The 17,812-nt window shown below is 39.9% G+C and overlaps 1 protein-coding gene across 1 annotated transcript in view; it reads left to right on the top strand.

Annotated features, from left to right (window-relative positions):
- The window catches only part of PLBD1 (phospholipase B domain containing 1), a 55,065-nt gene that overhangs the window by 5,303 nt on the left and 31,950 nt on the right, over nt 1-17,812 (top strand). Inside the window, exons 2-3 of the mRNA XM_077807612.1 lie at nt 13,509-13,728; nt 17,317-17,400. Of these exons, the coding sequence (XP_077663738.1) occupies nt 13,509-13,728; nt 17,317-17,400 (304 nt within the window). The remainder of the gene's footprint in view (nt 1-13,508; nt 13,729-17,316; nt 17,401-17,812) is intronic.

The raw sequence follows: 17,812 nt of genomic DNA on the forward strand, positions 1-17,812 counted from the left end.
GATTCAGAAGTCAGTGGAAAGGTAAGGAAACTCAAAAAGAAACTTGAGCTATGGAGAAAGTGTTATAGCCAGTATCTAACTGCCTCAACAGCTTTGTACTTAGGCATTCCCCTGTCCCCCAAGAGCCTGATTCACTTGGCCAATGAACCCCTATGCCCTCCCCTCCAAATTTGAGTGAGTGGACTTGAGACCTCGTGCGTGGGGTTGTAGTACCACTTAGGTTTGGCCTAGCTAAAAAAGTGGTGAGGCTCCAGAGCTTATGCTTGTATGTATGTTTGTGAAAATCATGCATGGAAGATTCAAAATGCAATACATAATTCACATAGGGTTTGAATGTTCCCCCCTCACACCTTCCCACCATTTGCACATATCAAGTAACTAATTTTATATAATGGTAAGTGTGGTGAGATGAAATATCTTACTTTGACTTGATAGTATGGGGGGAATAAACATGAGTTTGGACCAGTAATTAAGTCTCCCTACTGGAAGAAGGAAAACCCAAGTAGTGTATATCCAAATAAAACAAGGTATTGTCCTTAGATTTGTTTCTTAATTTGGAAAGGATTAGGTTTCTTCTCTAATATATGTGCAGTATAAGGAAATCTATGAACAAGTACTAGAGATTTAACATTTGATACACATTTCAGTCTTAAATGTACTTTGAAAGAGTGTAAACTTCCTATTTTTGGGGCGGGGGTTTCTGAAATCTTATTAAGCAGATAGTACAAGCAGTATCAAAATAAAAATAAAACTGGAAAAACACCATAAGTTCCTCTCTGTAGTTGAACTGAAATGTTGCACTAAAGCTTGACATCTAACTATTGAGCAATGTGTTTGTGGGCTGAAAATGAAAGAGGTACAAATTTAATTTGTACAAGTTCTGCATTTGTGGTTGCCAAGTTCTGCAGAAATCACTTTCACGGAGATGGTAGGTATGGTGTTGTACAATTAATCCTTTGCATTACCCCACCTAATTTATACTGTCCATCAAACTTAATTGTGCATACTTTTTGTAATTAAAATATGTTATTTAGTACATTCAAAGCACTTGATGAATACACCCAAACACCACTGAGGGCTAAGCCTGCAAACTTGGGCAAAAAATACTGGTGCTATCACTCCTCCAAAGTTGCAACTCCTGCAGTTTTAAGGAATAAGTCATAAAATATCAGGGTTGGAAGGGACCTCATCTAGTCCAACCCCCTGGTCAAAGCAGGGCCAAGCCCCAAATCCCTAAATGGCCCCCTCAAGGATTGAACTCACAACCCTGGGTTTAGAAGGCCAATGCTCAAACTGCTGAGCTATCGCTCCTCGGTTGTTTAAGATGTCTAATTTTAAGATAAGGTCCATTATTTAATAAGCTTTTTAAAATATGTAAATCTAACCTAGGACTGGCCGAGCAGCAAAGGAAAAAAATAGTAATTAAGCAACACTTGAAGAATTTTACTGGTGTTATGAGATGTGCCAAATGGTATTTGAATAGCTGTGGAGCTGGTTGAATGCTGGGGGGGAACAGTCTTTAACTTATTTGATAAATATTAATTACATTTGTCAAATAACATATACTGAATACTGTTGAACCTGCTTTCTTTGCTTTTCTCTCTACTTTCTCTTATTTCTTATAGTAGATTGTGATTTTTTTTCTGGACATCATCATCAGTGTCTGTCTCCTCTTTTCCTCCATTCTCCCTCAATCTGTTCTCTCCTTATTTCTCTTCATTGTGTGCTCCATTGTCTACCATGCTTTGTATATCTCTTCTTTTTTCTACACCACCAAATAAAAGAGCACCTCATTTTTAGCATATCCCATTAATCTCTCCCTCTCTCCCATACCTACCCACACATGCAGACACAGGGCTTGGGAATTTTACCAGCACCTGACAACGGAGGACCACCATCTACCAGACACAGACTGATAAAAGATGGGAAGTGGCTTCCACTGTCTAGGATATCATTAGTTGAAAGCAAACACCACTTAGCTTTTGGGAAAGGGGAGGGTGCTAGGATTAATACTAGAGTGCTGTCTCTAGATCTTTCCTTGAGGAAGTCAATCTTTCCTATCAGCCCTCAGCCAGTATGTATTTGCTAAATTTGAATTCCCCCCGTAACCCTCAATGACTACTGGAAGGGAGGAGGAGTATTCTTGTTTCATTTGCTTTCCCACCCCTATGGTGTCTTGGCTGCTGTAGGGTGTGGTAGTAGGTATCTCCACAAACTACCCTGTCGGCAGGGTTGGTTTTTTTTTTTTGACTCATCCTCAGTGAATAGCTCCAATGTTCACCTCTGGTTGCTACTCAGACCTTCCCAAGCAGCAACAGAACAGAAACTGACCCAATTATTATCAGTGGTACTGCTGTTATTCAGAATCCCTATGGACTGCAGTGGAAACTGATAAGACAGTGACCAGCTTTCACTCTGCTGCAGTTTAGCAAATCTATGAGCAGCTGCGGCACTGAAACTGTTTGCATCACTTACACTTTGTTCCTCTTTATCTTTGCAAATACCAGGGGTAGAAATTTTAATTTTTTATTTATTTTTAAGACACTTTAGACTCTGCAGAAGTTGATATTATTCACCTGGGAAAGATTCCAGACAAGTTTTCTCAAGTCCTGTGTATGCTATTGATTTTCATAGAAGGTTTATTAATGTGACAAAAGTTCAGAAGAATTATAATCACAAGGTCCATCATCATATGTCAGTTCTGTGTGTTTGCTCACAGAGTGAAATGCTAGTAGAATAGAAAAACTGAAATGGTCTGTGTGTTGAAAAAGTTTGGATTATATTGTGATGTAAATTTATGTAAGTGCATTCAGACCTTGCTAGTTTGCAGTTTCATGTGTTTAGAAGTGTTACAGGGCAGCGCTATGGCTGAATAGGTTGACTGCAAGCCAGGTGGAGTGAGTTAAGAAGGACTGGATGGATCCCTTAAATGTACTTTTTCAGACTCTAGTAGTAGTGTTTGAGTTTTTAAAAAAGTATAAAATGTTTTTGGAAGTTAGCTGGACTCTACTGAAACAACTTAACTTCGTTTTGAATGGATATTTTTGTTGGGGATTTCCTTCATTTAAAAAAAAAAATCAAAGAAAGAAAACAAACAGCAAAAGTTTAAATTGGGTTAGCTTGTAAGGCCTGTGAGAGGAGAGTACTTTTCTGGCAGTTCTTGTGAGCACATCAAAGCTTGTCTCCCCTTCTGCAGATTGTAGTAAGTCATAGAAGGGGAGGAGTGAGTTGGGGATGGAGGAAGAGAATTATACCCGCTTGAGATGTGAGAATAGTGGATGACAGAGGGGGAGAGTCTTCTATTCACACCGAAAACTTTATGCACTTAACAGATTTTTATATTTAGAAAATGTTAGTGTCTAGTTTTTAAATGTGGATAAAAACCTCCAGCTTTCCCCATTCCATACTTACTTTTGATGTCCCTTTTTTGTGCTCCCAGATTCTACACTCATGCCCACACATACATGCATGCCTTCTCCCTTTAATAATAAGACTGAACAGTTAATTAGCTCTTTTCATCCATAGTTTAAAGCAGTTCTTCACAAAGCCTCTTGCCTCCCTCATTGCCCCTTGCCCTCATTTTTAGACCAGGGAGTACAGCTCTCCATGGCTCCCACAAATCCTACCCTTTAATGCTTCCCATGGTCTCCTGCCCTCAACCTATCCAAGCATCCCCTAGTTTAGGCTCAGGAAACCATGCTGTCAGCAGCAGGTCAGATTATATTTATAAACATTTAAAAATAAATTGAAAGCCTACTATAATAGCCTCATAAAGACAGCTCTGTACCAGTGTGGCCCAGAATGGAGCCATGGATTACAAGAAGGGAGGGCGTAAAGTAAAATAATGCATCTTGCAATTTTGAAGCACCTCTGCACAGACTGTTTCTCCACCTTAGTTTAACTGGTTGAGAGTCAGGATCAGGTTTTACTTCAATGTTTTTTTTTTTTTTTAAAGGCAAAACAGCAAACGGTTGGCTCACTTCAAGGAAGAGAACACCTTGCAACATGCAAATCCTTATATTACTAAATTAATCCTTCTGTGTAAGAACAATAATTAACTTCTCTACTTGTTCTTAGTTGCTTCCCATTTATTCACTAGGTTAAGGAGGAATAGAGTACTTGCTGTCCTCTCCACCCAGTTTTCCAATTCCTCCTCTTTGTATCCCTGTTCTTATACGCTCCTCGTTAATGCCTGTCCTCCCTACTGAAGCACAGAGCACAGACCCCTTCACATAAGCTCTTTATATTATAAATCTTTACAAGTTCTCCACTAACTCTTCCTCTCTATCGCTGGAAAAACAAACAAACAAACAAACTCAAACACTGAAAGATTCTACTCTTCAGCAAGGCCAACAAAATAAATATATACATTTGGAGTTTGTAGGCCAACTCATTTTGGAGATATGATGAGTCAAAACAGTCTTGAGAAATTTCTCATCCCTGGGTAAAAATGGTTCTGGGTTGTGACATTCAGGGTATTAGCTTCTTTGAGTAAGATGAGCTTTGCGGAGCAGGCTGGAAGTCAGACTTATAATTGGAAGCTAGCTTCTACCTTAGTAGATGGAGATGCTAGTGCTGCTCTGTAGTGGACCTGTTGCACCATCTGTTTTCAGGGGAATCTGGATTATACCACTGTTTATTAACTCTTGTTCTCTCCCCCTTCCTTACCCTTCACTCCTACATGGTCAGTTTTTGTGAACTCAGCTTGCAGCAGGATGGATAAAAATCAATGATTTTTTAAAAAAAAAATTAAAAATCGGATTTTTTTTATTTAAATAGGATTTTTTTGATAAAATGCTTTTTGAGGAAAAAACCTATCTAAAGATAAAGATATATTATAGCTCAAAGATATCTCATCATGGAATAGAGATTATAAATTCTAATTCTATAGTATGAGACAATATATTCATGTAACGTTTAAGAAAAGTTTTGTAAATGAGTTCCAATAGTTCATGGATTAGGCACCCAATTTTATGAGGTTCCAGGGGCTTCTGTATAGATTTAGGTTAATCTTTCTATCTGCTCAATGGGACTCAGTGTTCAGTCTAGAAGATACCATCAGAGATACTTAGTTTTGCAGTTCTCAAACTGGATTTGTGTCTCCAGAGATAACATGCTTGTTAACAGCTAAAATGTTTTTAAATAAATAATATGTAGAGATGAGAAATAACAGACCTCAACCCTGTCCCTCTGCAAATTTGTGTACACAGAGTCAATCCCTTACCTCTCTCTAAAAGTGCAAAGTTTCAAAAAGTTCAATGAATAGAAGATAATTGGGCGCGGAATAGATCTGGACAAGGAGAATAAGTCTGGAGATAAATGTGAGAAGGGAGGGACAGGCAGCAGAAACAAAAGTGAAACTGTTTGAGCAGCATATTCCAGAAGTCTTGAGGTCTTTCTGAGTGTAGCCTTCACTGATTTGAGATCTATCATACCATTCTCTCACTAGAAGGGAAAACCTATAATGGCAGCAGGCCGTAAAAGAGGCCCAGTTTGGGAATATTTTAATGAAGTTCCTCTACCTGTGGGTTAAGACAGGCATGCGTGCAAAATGCAAACAGTGCAACAACGAAATTCAAGGCCCACTTGCCCGAATGAAACAACATCATGAGAAGTGTTCCTTCTCAGGAGGACGCTGCGTTGAAGATGATGAAAGAAACATGTCTGAACATGCAGGATCTTCAGGTTGGTAAACTTTTTTATGTCATACTTCTTTCTTAAGGACTGCCTGTCTTCCTTCTGGACTATTCTTGAATTCTCACGTTTGAGCAAAAAATATAGTTGTTACTCTGGTACTATCATTTTAGATGCAGTTGTGATAAAAAATAAATAGTTGAAATAGGCAGATCTTCCTTTTACAATTTCACCTTTAAAGTAGTACTGAGTCTCAGTGAATGCAATGAGTAATACTAAATGAGCAGTATAGTAATAATAATTAAATAACTGCACTGACTTATTTTGTTTAGGAGAACCCATCCTCAACATACAGGATTCTGAAGACTGTCCACCTTCAAGATCACCATCATTTTCTGTAGTTTCAGAGTTATCTGCCAGTGATAGTGTTTCAGTCACATCATGTATGTCACATAGCCACAGTATATCACCTGCAGCAAAAAGAAAAGAAAATCTCCATCATCCAGAAACAACCACAGATAAGTTTGTGATAAGAACGAGCAGATTACAGAAAGAGGTAATTGATGAAAAAATTGCCTGGTTTGTTTATGGAACCAACTCTCCTTTATGTATGATTGACAACCCACACTTTATTAACTTGGTTCAGTCATTAAGACCAGGATACAGTCCACCCAACAGAGCAGATGTCGCAGGCAAATTGCTGGATAAAGTGTATGAAAAAGGAAGTGAGCAGTGTGCAAAAGGTCTAGAGGGTGAAATTGTTAACCTGAGTCTTGATGGGTGGGGAGCAATGTCCACAATAATCCTGTTATATGTGCTTGTGTGACAACAGAAGAAGGGAATGTCTTCCTTACAGAAACAATTGATACATCAGGAAATGCACACACAACAGAATACTTACAAGAAGTAGCAGTAAAAGCTATAAACTGTGGGAAAAAATTCAAATGTCTAGTATGCAGCTTGGTCACAGACAATGCTGCAAATGTATCCAAGATGAGAAGAAATTATTTAGAAGAGAGTGAGGAAAGTCCCAAGCTAATAACGTACGGTTGCAGTGCTCATTTGGTGAACCTCCTAGCCAAAGACTTCAGTGTTCCAGAAATAAAGGCTAATGTTGTTGAAATTGCAAAATATTTCCATAACAACCACTTTTCAGCAGCTGCTCTGAAAAAAGTGGGAGGAACCAAGCTAACTCTCCCACAAGATGTGTGATGGAACTCAGTAGTGGACTTTTTTGAGCACTATATCAAGAACTGGCCTAATCTGATGATAGTTTGCGAACAAAAACATGAAAAAATAGATGGCACTGTCACAGCCAAAGTTCTTAACATTGGGCTTAAGAGAAATGTGGAACACATGCTGAATACCCTGAAGCCTATTTCTGTAGCCCTGAACAAAATTCAGGGAAATAGCTGTTTTATTGAAGACGCTGGTGAAATTTGGAAGGAACTGAGTGAGATCTTAAAAAGAGAAATATGCAATGATGAAGTTAAATTACAAGCATTAAAAAAATGAATGGGACAAGCACTATTTCCAGCTCATTTTCTTACAAATATTCTCAGTACTTGGTACCAGGGTCAAACCTTAACTGCTGAAGAAGAGGAGTTGGCTATGACATGGACATCCAGCAATCATCCCTACATAATGCCAACTATAATAAACTTCAGAGCTCAAGGTGAACCACTCAATAAATATGCTTGCTGCTGATGTTTTAAAGAAAGTCACACCAGGGAACTGGTGGAAGTCACTGAAGCACTTGGATTCAGAGACTGTTGAAGTGATAATCTCACTTTTAACAGCAGTAGCTTCTTCTACTGGTGTAGAAAGAATATTTTCTTCCTTTGGACTAATTCATTCCAAATTGAGAAATCGTTTGGGACCTGAAAAAGCAGGAAAGCTTGTTTTTCTTTTCCAGATTATGAACAAACAGGAAAATGAAGGTGAAGACGACTGGGTTAGCTGCAGAAGCCAATATTTTAAGTTTCTCATGTTGACCTGGCTGACAGAATCAATTTAATTTTTTATTTTTTAAAAAATATATTTCATTTTATTATTTTAGTTAAAAACAAGTTTAACAAAAACAAACCTGATTTTAAAAAACTTGAATGTTTAACTACATTAAAAAATCATATGCTTGTTTTGTTAAAATATTATATGTTTGCTGTTGAAGAAAACCATCTAGAATACATAACGTTGTTGTTTTAGTTAAATAAAATAATTTAAATGTCTGTCTGGTGATGTTCTCCTCCTAATACAGCATGGCAAGAAAATCCGCCAAATATTAATGATTAACCTGTTGAATTGGAGATAGTTCACCTCCCATTGATTTCATAAATATCTGCTTCAATTACCTTTGGTAAATGAAATAACCAATCATTCATTTTCTGATATAGCTGTAAAACTAATCTGAAAAGTTTTCAAAATAAATCACTTAAAAAATGTACCTTCTAAAAATGAAACCTACATCTACCTCTGAGTTGTGAAGAATATGTATTAAGGTTATAGCAACCAACAAGAAAGCACTTTGATGTCGAAATCCATGATTAAATTGAGTCTTCCCGACTAGTGATTTAAATAATGATTTAAATCAATTTGATTTAAATCAAATCCACCCTGGCTTGCAGGGATTGTTTGTAACTCTTTTCAGCACTACCTGCTTACCAGCCTGATGAAACCAGCTCTTATTTGTTCAGCTTTCGGTCGTTCAGCCCAAGTGAGTCTCACATGACAATGGGATTTCAGTTTCTCCTAAACCTAGAGCAGTACAGATACATTATGCATTACTAGATGATAACTAAGGAGGTTTAACCTTTCTTCTCTGCCATATGTGCTTGAAGAAATGTCAAGTCTTTCATGTCTCAAAGCACCCTCTATTTAGCTTCCATCCACACTAGTCAAGCAACACCTTTTAAAACATCTGCTCCAACTGCCATTTGGGAGGGAGTACTGGAGTGGTTCCCTTCCCAAATATACATGTTTGTGTTACACCCAAAGTACCTGATATCCTCAGAACTCCTATAACACTGAGTCTGGAAAAAGAGAAATGTAGTTCACTGGTAAATAATAACCAGAGCTGGACTTTAAATTTTGATTCAAGAGAGCTGTACCTCTTATGTAGCTGAGTGTTATGAACACTGACATGATTAGAAACAGTTACTGCTCTGCCTCTGAACACTAGACTAGCCAATAAAGTGTTTCTGACTGTAAAGTTACAACCTTTTAAAGTAATAAACACTGAAGTAAAAAGAATGAAAACTGCCTTAAAGCAACTGAGTTATCACCGTGTCAGAAGTGCTTGAGCAAGAGCTTAGCAACTCAGAAAATAGTTTTTTTTAATTGAAAAACTTCATAGCTTATGATGGAAAAAAATTACTTCTTAACAGGGTATTTTAGGGCACTGAGCAAAATGGGTACATTTTATTTGAAATCAAGCTAGGTATCTAATCATGAATGCCATTACATACTGCCTTTGCAAAGCATTAGATATTGTGCTGATACTCATATCTTAGCTGTTTATATGGTGCCAGTCGTCATAGTATGAAAGCTAAATATGGTGAGATTTTCACGGTTGTCCATGCTGCATTCAGCTCTCTGCTTGGCAGGTTTCCTTAGTGTGTTTCTTTTATTTTTCTCTCCTCTGTTTTTCCTTGTCTTCAGTTCTTGCAGGAAACCTTTTGCACAAAGGTGAGTCATGTATTTTGTTCTGAAAATTCAGCCTTGGGCTTAGTCTTATCTCTTCTAGAATAAAGTTCCATGGTCAGGTTTCAGAGTAACAGCCGTGTTAGTCTGTATTCGCAAAAAGAAAAGGAGTACTTGTGGCACCTTAGAGACTAACCAATTTATTTGAGCATGAGCTTTCGTGAGCTACAGCTCACTTCATCAGATATATATACACAGAGAATATGAAACAATACCTCCTCCCACCCCACTGTCCTGCTGGTAATAGCTTATCTAAAGTAATCGTCAGGTTAGGCCATTTCCAGCACAAATCCAGGTTTTCTCACCCTCCACCCCCCCACACAAATTCACTCTCCTGCTGGTGATAGCCCATCCAAAGTGACAACTCTTTACACAATGTGCATGATAATGAAGTTAGGAAATGGCCTAACCTGACGATTACTTTAGATAAGCTATTACCAGCAGGACAGTGGGGTGGGAGGAGGTATTGTTTCATATTCTCTGTGTATATATAAAGTCTGCTGCAGTTTCCACGGTATGTATCTGATGAAGTGAGCTGTAGCTCACGAAAGCTCATGCTCAAATAAATTGGTTAGTCTCTAAGGTGCCACAAGTACTCCTTTTCTTGTTCCATGGTCAGTAGCCTTTAACCAAATATGCCTTGTCTCTAGCTCTTGCAAGTTTTGTCCTTGGCACCATTAGCTGTATTGTCCTAGAGGAATGTAGGCAGTGTTGCCCACTCTCACATATTTATCGTAAGAAACACAAATTTGGCCCTTGCTGGAGCCAGTCTTACCCATGATGTGAGAGGCTCATCCTTCAAGTGATTTTTTTCAGGCTGTCTGGAGAAAATCCCGTCTGATAGGTTGCCTTCCCCCATGTCCTCACCTCCTGGGGAGTTTGTTTGTTTGTATAGTCACTCAATCACAGCTGCGATAAGAGACTTGCAGAACACTTCTTCTCTCCTCAAGAGCCAAGAAGGTTCTGGAGGAGGGAAAGAGAGCAGCCAATACTATTTTCTCAAGAGAAGAAGGGGAGGAGAGAACAAAAATTACCCAGCAGATCAGGGTGTCCCTGTCCCACCCTTCTTTCGAAAAATGGGTCAGTCTTCTCTCTGCTCCTCTATCCTCCCCTTTCCTCTTCTATAATGCTGCCATACCAGGCCTGGGATGGAGGAGGAGAAGAAGGCCCTCTTGGAGCTGCCCTCTCCCAAGGCCTGTGAGAGGGGTGTTTGTGAAGATCTTCTGAAGCTGCCTAGGCCTGGTGTGTTGTGAAGATCCAGTGGAGCTGCCCCTCCTCCCAGGTGTGTGCGTTTGTGCGCCTCTCTCTCTCTCCCTCTGGAGCTTTTCCTCCGACTAGGTCTAGATGGGGATGAATAACCTACACTGGAGGAGCAGAGGTGTGCTGGGAGTAAGGGGCACATACAGGGTTGCAAGGCAAGAGGTGCGCAGAATTGTTGTGTGGCTGGGTGTGTGGAGTTGATATGTAACTGGGATAAGTGTGAGGGCTGGGGATTTGTCACAAAATAAGTTGTTTTGGGGTTGGGAGTGCAACGTTGATGTGGGGGCTGGGACATAAAATTACTTGTGTTGGCCAAAATTGTATTTCTCACTGTAAATTGGCAATGTGAATTGACACACGTATTGGAGGCGGACAGGGGAAGTTAAAGTCAGAAGACAGCTCAGTAATCGTTAAAATTAAAAAAAAAACAACCACCACCTTACAATTTGAGACAACCTCATAATTTTGGGGGTTCTGACTCCTGATTTTTTAACTTTTGGTGTTTGCGGTACTATGCAGGTGTCTTGATGGGTTGTGAATGGAGTCCTGATGTTACCAGGTCCCATGTCACTGAGGGCTGAAAGATGAAGGTTGGGATTTTCAAAAGTATTCAGCATTGGTCTTTTGCCATTGACTTCCTACCAGAGCAGAGTTAGGCTAACTGAGCACTTTTTCAAAATGCCAGCTGAAGACTAGGATTTTGAATTGGTAGAATAAGTGAATAGGGACAGGTCATAGAACAGCAGAGTGATATGCTCTTGGCATCTTTTCCTGTATTCTGTACAGTTGAGTTTCTGTACTGCCTTCACCTTCAGCCTCTGATCCGGCGATTTAAAATTGGCCAGTCTGTAGGTGACTAATACATGGATTGCTGGGGGCACATCTTCATCAGTGGGAAAGTGCACTGATTATATAAGTTTTGTGGGAAGCTGGATGTAACCATCATCATCCTTTCAGTCTTGTGCCTTGAAGAAATTGTACTGAGAAACATCCATGTATTTGTATACAAGACAAGAGTGAACATGGTGTTGAAATTTGAGGAAACCATCAGTCTAACTTAAGTGCATTGCTGTTTTAGCAAGATTGCTGTTTTATTTAATGTGATTTTCAAAATGCTAAAGGAAATAAGCTTGTGTTTTTGTCAGGATTCTATAGAAAAGCAAGATGAAATCTCAAGTTCTAGGGAGCCAGTGTCATAATAGCTTGGGGTTGCCTGCCTGGATTAGAGGTGCAAAGCAGCTATCAAGTGGCTCCTTCACAATAAGTTAAACAGGAGAACTATTTAAAAAAAACCTTTGCAATCTTTTGAATCTCAACTGGAAATCAAAGTTGATGATGCTTATGGTACTCTGTTCGTAAATTGCTTTCCATATGTCTCTTTGTAGAAAGAAAAGGAGTACTTGTGGCACCTTAGAGACTAACCAATTTATTTGAGCATAAGCTTTCGTGAGCTACAGCTCACTTCATCGGATGCGTACTGTGGAAAGTGTAGAAGATCTTTTATACACACAAAGCATGAAAAAATACCTCCCCCCACCCCACTCTCCTGCTGGCAATAGCTTATCTAAAGTGATCACTTTCCTTACAATGTGTATGATAATCAAGTTGGGCCATTTCCAAACCCACTCTCCTGCTGGTAATAGCTTATCTAAAGTGACCACTCTCCTTGCAATGTGTATGATAATCAAGGTGGGCCGTTTCCAGCACAAATCCAGGGTTTAACAAGAACGTCTGAGGAGCGGGGGAGTTAGGAAAAAACAAGGGGAAATAGGGGAAATATTTTCCCTTGTTTTTTCCTAACCCCCCCCCCCCCACCCCAGACGTTCTTGTTAAACCCTGGATTTGTGCTGGAAACGGCCCACCTTGATTATCATACACATTGTAAGGAGAGTGGTCACTTTAGATAAGCTATTGCCAGCAGGAGAGTGGGGTGGGGGGAGGTATTTTTTCATGCTTTGTGTGTATAAAAGATCTTCTACACTTTCCACAGTACGCATCCGATGAAGTGAGCTGTAGCTCACGAAAGCTTATGGTCAAATAAATTGGTTAGTCTCTAAGGTGCCACAAGTACTCCTTTTCTTTTTGCGAATACAGACTAACATGGCTGTTACTCTGAAACCTCTCTTTGTAGAATTTCTTCTGGGTCAGGTATGGGAGCATCTTCTTTTCTATATCAGGACTCAACTGTGGCTGATGCTATGCGTTGAAAAGATTGTGGACATAGTTTCCTGCAAGTGATATAGCACATGGTCACTAGCTTTTTAGAGGGTTACTCTTAATACAGTCACAGTGTGTGCAGCTAATGTAGTATGTTTCTATCTTTGGAAAGGCAGTAGGAGAGTTTGCTGTAGTGTAAAATGTGTTAACTTTAATTGAGCGAGTACTGGGTGGAGCGTTTTGTTTAAAAAAAAAAAAGTCAGTATAATTGTTTTGAAATGTGCCAGAATTTCAGTCCTGGAAACTGAGGATGTCCACAGGTCCAATATGAGACAGGAAGTGGCTCTACATGCTTTTCCACGTCTCTGCCCTGCCAATGAACTGGACCTTAGCTCTGTTCCTCAGGGCCATCTCGAGGCCTGAGTAGGTAGTCTGGTTTTTGTAGCTTTTCATTTTTTTCACCCTTTAAGATTGTGAACAGAGGTATCAGATATGGTGAACCAACCAGTCTGTCCAGTTGTCTGTTACTTAAGTGAGCAAACAGGCATCTGATGATGATTATTCTAGGTCATTAATTATAGATTGAAACTAGTGACCTAGAATTGGTTGGCTGCATAAACTTCACTACCAATTGTCTCATCCATCTAGTTCTCCATGAGGGATAGGATATTGCAGTGGAATGAGGTCCCCACACGTCTTATTGCTGGAGATATGTAATACAACCTTCTAACTTTCTCCTCCTTGGTTTTTGCTTGCAGAAATCCGCTATGCAACTGTATATTGGATGAAAACTGAGAAAACAATCCAGGTCAAAGATATATTGGACAGAAATGGAGATGCCTATGGCTTTTACAATGACACCATACAATCAACAGGGTGGGGGATTCTGGAGATCAGAGCAGGCTATGGGAGTCAGTCCATAGGCAATGAACGCCTCATGTATGCAGCTGGCTTTTTGGAGGGCTATCTCACAGCTCCGTAAGTACCTTTCAAGTTAGCTTACTCTGTAAGTACCTAATTTCAGTGCATGATACTGCCAGCTTTTTCTTCAGGTCTCTTTTCTCCCTCTCTATTTTGATGCATATAAGTTAACTATAAATGTGGCAGTTCAGATATTTGTTACAATATAATACTTATCACCTTTCATTCAAAGATTTCAAAAAGTTTGTTTTTTAACAGAGAGTCTCACAACAGGCTGGAGAGAGAGAGATGAGTATTAAACCCATTTTACTGATGAGGAATTGAACCACAGAGATTAAGTAACTTTTCTAAAATTCAACAATTGGAATGCAAGCCCAGAGTCCTGTCTCACATTTCCCCCAAGTAGATCACAAATGGATGAATTAGTCATTCTTGAAAAATAGCTCTTATGGAGGGATACGTACATCTTCCCTTCCTTTCCTTGCTCAAATGCTGAAAGTACCCGAGTTAACATAAGGCAGTTGTTCTCCCTTGGGACACTTGCATAAGTCTTCCATGTTGAAATCTGGAAACAAATGGGGGCATCTCAAACTTCCCCATCTAACTGCCTGCTACATTCATCTCTGTGCATTTGGAAGGTCTGTTCTCCAAGAGCCAGCATTGTCTGAATTTTCTCCAATAAGAGATAAGTAAGTCTCTTTATGCCCTTGTTCTCTCCTTTTGCACACAGCTGTGACCATGCAGCTTAACTATCGCTTTTAAAGACTCTCCTTGTCTGATAACAGCAAGTGGAAAGCATAACAGTCTGTTCCAAGATGCTGAAGGCTTTACTTGCATCAACAACTGCTCAGCTGTCAGGCATCAGGCTACAGCAAAGCTATCTAAATAGACTGGCATGCTCTATTTCACTAAGGAGCACATAGAACTTCCCTATGTTTCAGAAAACGTATGAAAAAAATGTATGATGAAATAAACTAAGAGGTGCTGATGCTCTTCTACTAGATCTTATCCTTTACCACATAGACTAAGGAAGTATGTGTCCTGTTGTGCTTTTTTTTTTTTTAACTTGTAAAAACAAAATGACTTGCAAATAAAGGAAAATCACCACTTCATCCCCCCTATCCCCCACACACCCCTCCACTCTTAAAAGGAAATAATTTGGCTGTTCCTGTGTTCATTTAGTACCCTGGACACTGATTAAAATGAGGACAATTTTATTTTTTAGCATTGCTCCCAAAAGCTGCATTACCTGGTACTATAAGGAGTGAGGGGGAAAATAGTTTATTTTATAATTGCTTTTGGATTTTCAGAATTCACAGTTCAAATCTGGTGGACACTACCTGTTAAATTCCTTAATACTAACTAGTTGTATTCAGACTGGGATGCAATCTGTCATTGCTTGGACTAGAAATGGCTCTGAGTTCTTTCAAGTACCCTTGTTTTATACATGAACTGAGAATTATTGGCACAGATTTTCAAAAGCAGGTGCCTGAAGCTAGGCACCTAAATCCATGTTTAGGCAGCTAAATCAATGTCCTGACTTTCAGAGGCACTGAGTGTCACAGTTACAGGGCTGGCTGCACCTCGGATCCCTTCTCTGGTCTCTGAGTGCACCCCCACAGGTAATAGCCCTCATGTCCTCACCTTTTCCAGGGTGGAATCCTGCAATGCTCACTTAGACGTGGCCCTGGGTTACAGTATCTGTGGATCAGCTGCACTTACCCCTGCAGACCTGACTGGGTTTGGGTCTCGTCATACTTCCTTTCAGTGGCAGACAGAAATAAAATTGAAAGGAGTACTAGGCCTCATTTTGCTTAGCCAATTACAGAGCAACTCCAAATCCATCACACTGAGCCCCTGCGTTTCTCATGTACTTCAATGGAACATGATAGGTCCGAGAGAGCTAACTTTAAACTTGAAATATCATTGGTCAAACATCACTCTGGTATGATCTCTCCCAGCCTGCATCCTGTCAGTGATGCTCCTCTTGATTTAAAGAGGTAAATTGAAATTCTCCTTTGGCGTGTACCTTGAGATTCTCAGTCCGGTTTCCTAATTGCCTTACATTTTGTCCTAGGTAGAACAGAAAAGCTTAAACTTAATCTAATGAGCTGATTACTGCTTGAGTATGACACCATTATAAAGCATGAAGGACTTAGACGTTTCATTTAATATCTCAAGGCAATTAAAAAAAAGATCACTTGAGTCCCTGAACTCCTTCCTCCCTTCTGTCTGATCTCTGATTCGTATAAGGAGGCGAGGCCTCTCAAGAAGCTACAAGTCCCTGATTCTGCACTGGCTTGGTCAGTGAGCAGTCTAGAGATGCCACTGGTGTAAAGTGTGCCCTCTGTTGCTGGACATTCACTAGGTGTGGCAGATAGAGGTGTTTGTCGGGGGGCTGGTTACAACTCCTTGATTACCTGCCCTGGCCCAAGCACTTATTAGAACAACCTGGGAGCTTCTCTAACTTGCTTATCTGGCTGTCATCCCCAAGGGAGCATCTGCCAGATGGAGTGTACTGCACTCTGGCCATTCCCCTTCCCTGTCCCCAACATGCCCCCTCCGCTGGGGTCTGAGGGGGAGGACTATGTAGGGGCCCACTCTGCAGGTTCTGTGCCTGCTGTGGGAATCCCCAGAGGGGGAGTCATGGTGAGTCTCTCCTTCCTTTGTGCTGCCTGAGTGGTACAATGGGAGCAAAGCAGAGATGAGAGTTTTCTGCTTACATAGGACTTAAGTGGTACATAGGCCCTCTGCAGAGGAATGCATTTCACCCTCAGATAGGAACTGGGAATAAGGCCTGCGGATCTTGCAAACCTATTCGTCCCAATGAGGGTTGCCCTTACAGTGAAATGACCTAGGATTGTTGCAGACTTTAACAGAAAGAAGTCTGGCCTTGTGACAAGTGCTCAGCATGATCATATGCAACCCAGGTTACATAGTTGGCCCTGATGTATTGCTCTCAATGCTAGGCAGGAGCTCCCTACACAAATGAGTGGCTTAGTTCTGCTCACTCTGGATCCCAGCAAAGCTCCTGGCAATTCCCATCCATTCCTCTTCCTCAAAACAGTAAGGCCAGAGAGAGTCTTTAGTGCTCTGGAAGTGTGCAGGACCCCTTTTTTCCTCTTTAAATATACATTTTTTGCATAGATATTTAGCTAATCCATTGAGGAAGAAACACTTGGTTAATTGGTAGTAAAACACTGTTAGATATCAGTTGAGTTTTTCACAAGCTATCAAATCAGCATCCACCTGAATGCTTTCTTGATCCCAAATGGGATCATCTTCCAGTAAACCATTTGTGTCATACTTTCAGTTAACGTGTTAGGACATCCAAGATGCTACTGACCTAAAGCATGCTGGAAAACAGAAGTTTCATTATAGAGATACTTTAATCTCATTTTCTCATCTTTTTCCATTGTAAGACAGTTTGAGTGGGTGGTGAGCTATGCCATTTATACTCTGAAAAGTCTCCTCTTATTACATGCATCATGGTTTGTCTTGCACCAGAGATGCAAAGCTAATACTGTGATAAAGAAACAGCTGACTTGCAAACTATGCTGCTTATCTGTTACTATTCATGAAACCAGAATTGAAAGAAATGAAGGAAAAATGGCAGAAAATAACTTTTGACACTTATTCTTTCAGGCGTATGTATGACCATACTTCAAACCTGTATCCACAACTAATTAAGAATCCCACCATTCTAAGCACCATTCAGGAGTTTATGGGGTATGTATTGAGTTACTAGAAATGTGATTCTTGCATTCATGGCTTAGAAATAAAAGAATGATGGAATCCTCAGGTCTTTCAGCAGAGTTTGTTGATCTTGTTTGTGTGCTAAAGAGGAAGTAGAGGCTCCTTCTGTTATGATTATGTACCTAACAAGAATAAGAAGTGCAAACATATATTAAGAAGGGAATATGCCCTGTTCCCTATTCTGTTCCTTCAAAGAGGCATTTGAACTCTCACAAACAGGTTTAATTAATGCCAACTAATTCACAAGCTTACTGTATTCAGTTACTTTATGGACAAGCTTGTGTACTGAATACCACATTGGACTATCTCTTGGCACCTGTAATTTTTCCTATATATTTCCTACTGTAGACATTTGTATAGTGTATATTCTATAAGGTCAAGTACA

This window comes from Eretmochelys imbricata, chromosome 1 (assembly GCF_965152235.1).
Source record: "Eretmochelys imbricata isolate rEreImb1 chromosome 1, rEreImb1.hap1, whole genome shotgun sequence".
In the NCBI taxonomy this organism is placed as follows: domain Eukaryota; kingdom Metazoa; phylum Chordata; order Testudines; family Cheloniidae; genus Eretmochelys; species Eretmochelys imbricata.